General features: G+C 41.8%; 1 protein-coding gene across 1 annotated transcript; it reads right to left on the minus strand.

Annotated features, from left to right (window-relative positions):
* Window positions 1-745: 745 nt before the first annotated feature.
* On the minus strand, window positions 746-1584 carry LOC106632544 (V-set domain-containing T-cell activation inhibitor 1; the record flags this gene model as incomplete). The annotated part of the gene is given in 1 exon segment (XM_014330548.1): window positions 746-1584. A coding segment is annotated over 1 exon segment (230 nt), but the record flags the coding sequence as incomplete, so codon positions are not given.
* Between the last annotated feature and the right edge of the window lie 94 nt (window positions 1585-1678).

Below are 1678 nucleotides of genomic sequence, written 5' to 3' on the forward strand. Positions count from 1 at the left end.
CAGGTCTTGTTTTTCATTCTTTAAAAACACAGAACCGTTTAAAGGTGTGGCAGTGCATTTGAATAATCCAGCTGCTTCTCCACACCTCTCTCATACACTGAAGGTAACAGCACATCTGTGAATGACACAGTGCAGAGAAGCCAAACTGCAATGACTCAATCATTTACCTTAAAAGTTTTAAAGGTATTTTAATGTATTTGATGAGGATCACACAGCTTTCTCTTAGTGATGAGCAGTGACTAAAAGCAGCCAGCAGGTGGCGGTCCTGGCCCCGCAATTACAGTCGGCTGACATGAGCACAATAACTTCTTGTATTTGTTTATTGCCAGAGTTAAATCATTGACCCTCAGGAGAAGAAAACATATTTGGGGGATTCCAGCTGTTCTTCTTCTTGCATATTCAAACTGTGGAGCTGAATTCATCGTTTCCAGATGTTGGAAAAAAAGCCAACGCCACAACAACTTTGTTCCACAACACAGCGTTTCCAGGCCACACCTGCAGAGTAATCTGATTACCCATTATTCCTTCTGCTCTGACACAAGGAAGAACGAAAGCTCTTCCAGCACAGACTTCCTGCTGTGTTATTGTGCAGCTGTTTGCATTCCTGTTTCAGACACACAGCGATCCTGCCCTCCCCCAGCACCGCCCACAGCGACAAACATTCATTCTCTGACCAGTTTTAGTTATTTCACGTTGTACCGACGCCTTTTATCATCATGAAACAAACTCCGTCCAAACCAAACCAGCTGATTGAAGTGTTTTATTAACATCAGAACATAATGCTGTACACGTAGGGGTTAAATCTGTGGCCATTGCCAAGAAACAAAAGTGAAAGATCAACATGAACATGAGAAAGCTACAGAAAATCTTCACATTACAAGAGAACTCTTATTAAAAGTCAGTGTTACACATGTCATTAGTATTAAAAGGGAGATGTGTACATATATCTGAGTAATATATATAAAAAAAAAGATCTCTGGCTTAGACCTAAACACAAGACACGCTAAACCCCAAATCCTCATGTTCACGTGCCGTAGTCATGGTTACTGACATGTGATCAAAATCCCACAAACCCATGGAGTCGAACCTCCAGTCTCCACAGTTTAAAGAGAAAGAGGTTTCATTCTCAATCAACACAAAAATAAAACTTGCTCTGTCATTGTTAAATTGATTAGTGGTCAGTTTCACAGGAATAAAGTGCTTAATGCTACATATTTGTGGACAGTCTCATGACCTGCATCTGCTTTTTTAGTTTCTCACAGCAGAGAAATATTCATGGTCCCCTTTTCTGAGAAGTGGAATCACACTGTTATATACACGTAGCCAGGATTCTCAGTGTTTCACATTCAGGTTTTCAAATCATCTCTTCTGATCCCCTTTTCTTTTTCGGGGCTTCGTTGCAAGTCGGTGAGGATGGCCGTTTTCTTTTACACACCAACAAACCAACAACAACAGCAAGAACAAGGACACAACCCACTCCGGCTCCAACTCCGACTGCGACACTCTGTCCACCTTCGTGATTCGCATTTCTCTGAATTGCTTTTTCGAGGCGTCCGACGGGCTCGCTGACTTCATCCATGTGTTCTGCAGATCACAAAGATCAGACATTACACGCTGCACTCAGACCAAGTTTCTATTCCAGGAAGCCTGTTCAACAGACTCAGACTTAAAAAAAAAA

The sequence above is a fragment of the Haplochromis burtoni genome, unplaced genomic scaffold, assembly GCF_018398535.1.
Source record: "Haplochromis burtoni strain Fernald_Lab_line unplaced genomic scaffold, NCSU_Asbu1 Contig_869, whole genome shotgun sequence".
NCBI classification, from domain to species: Eukaryota; Metazoa; Chordata; class Actinopteri; order Cichliformes; family Cichlidae; genus Haplochromis; species Haplochromis burtoni.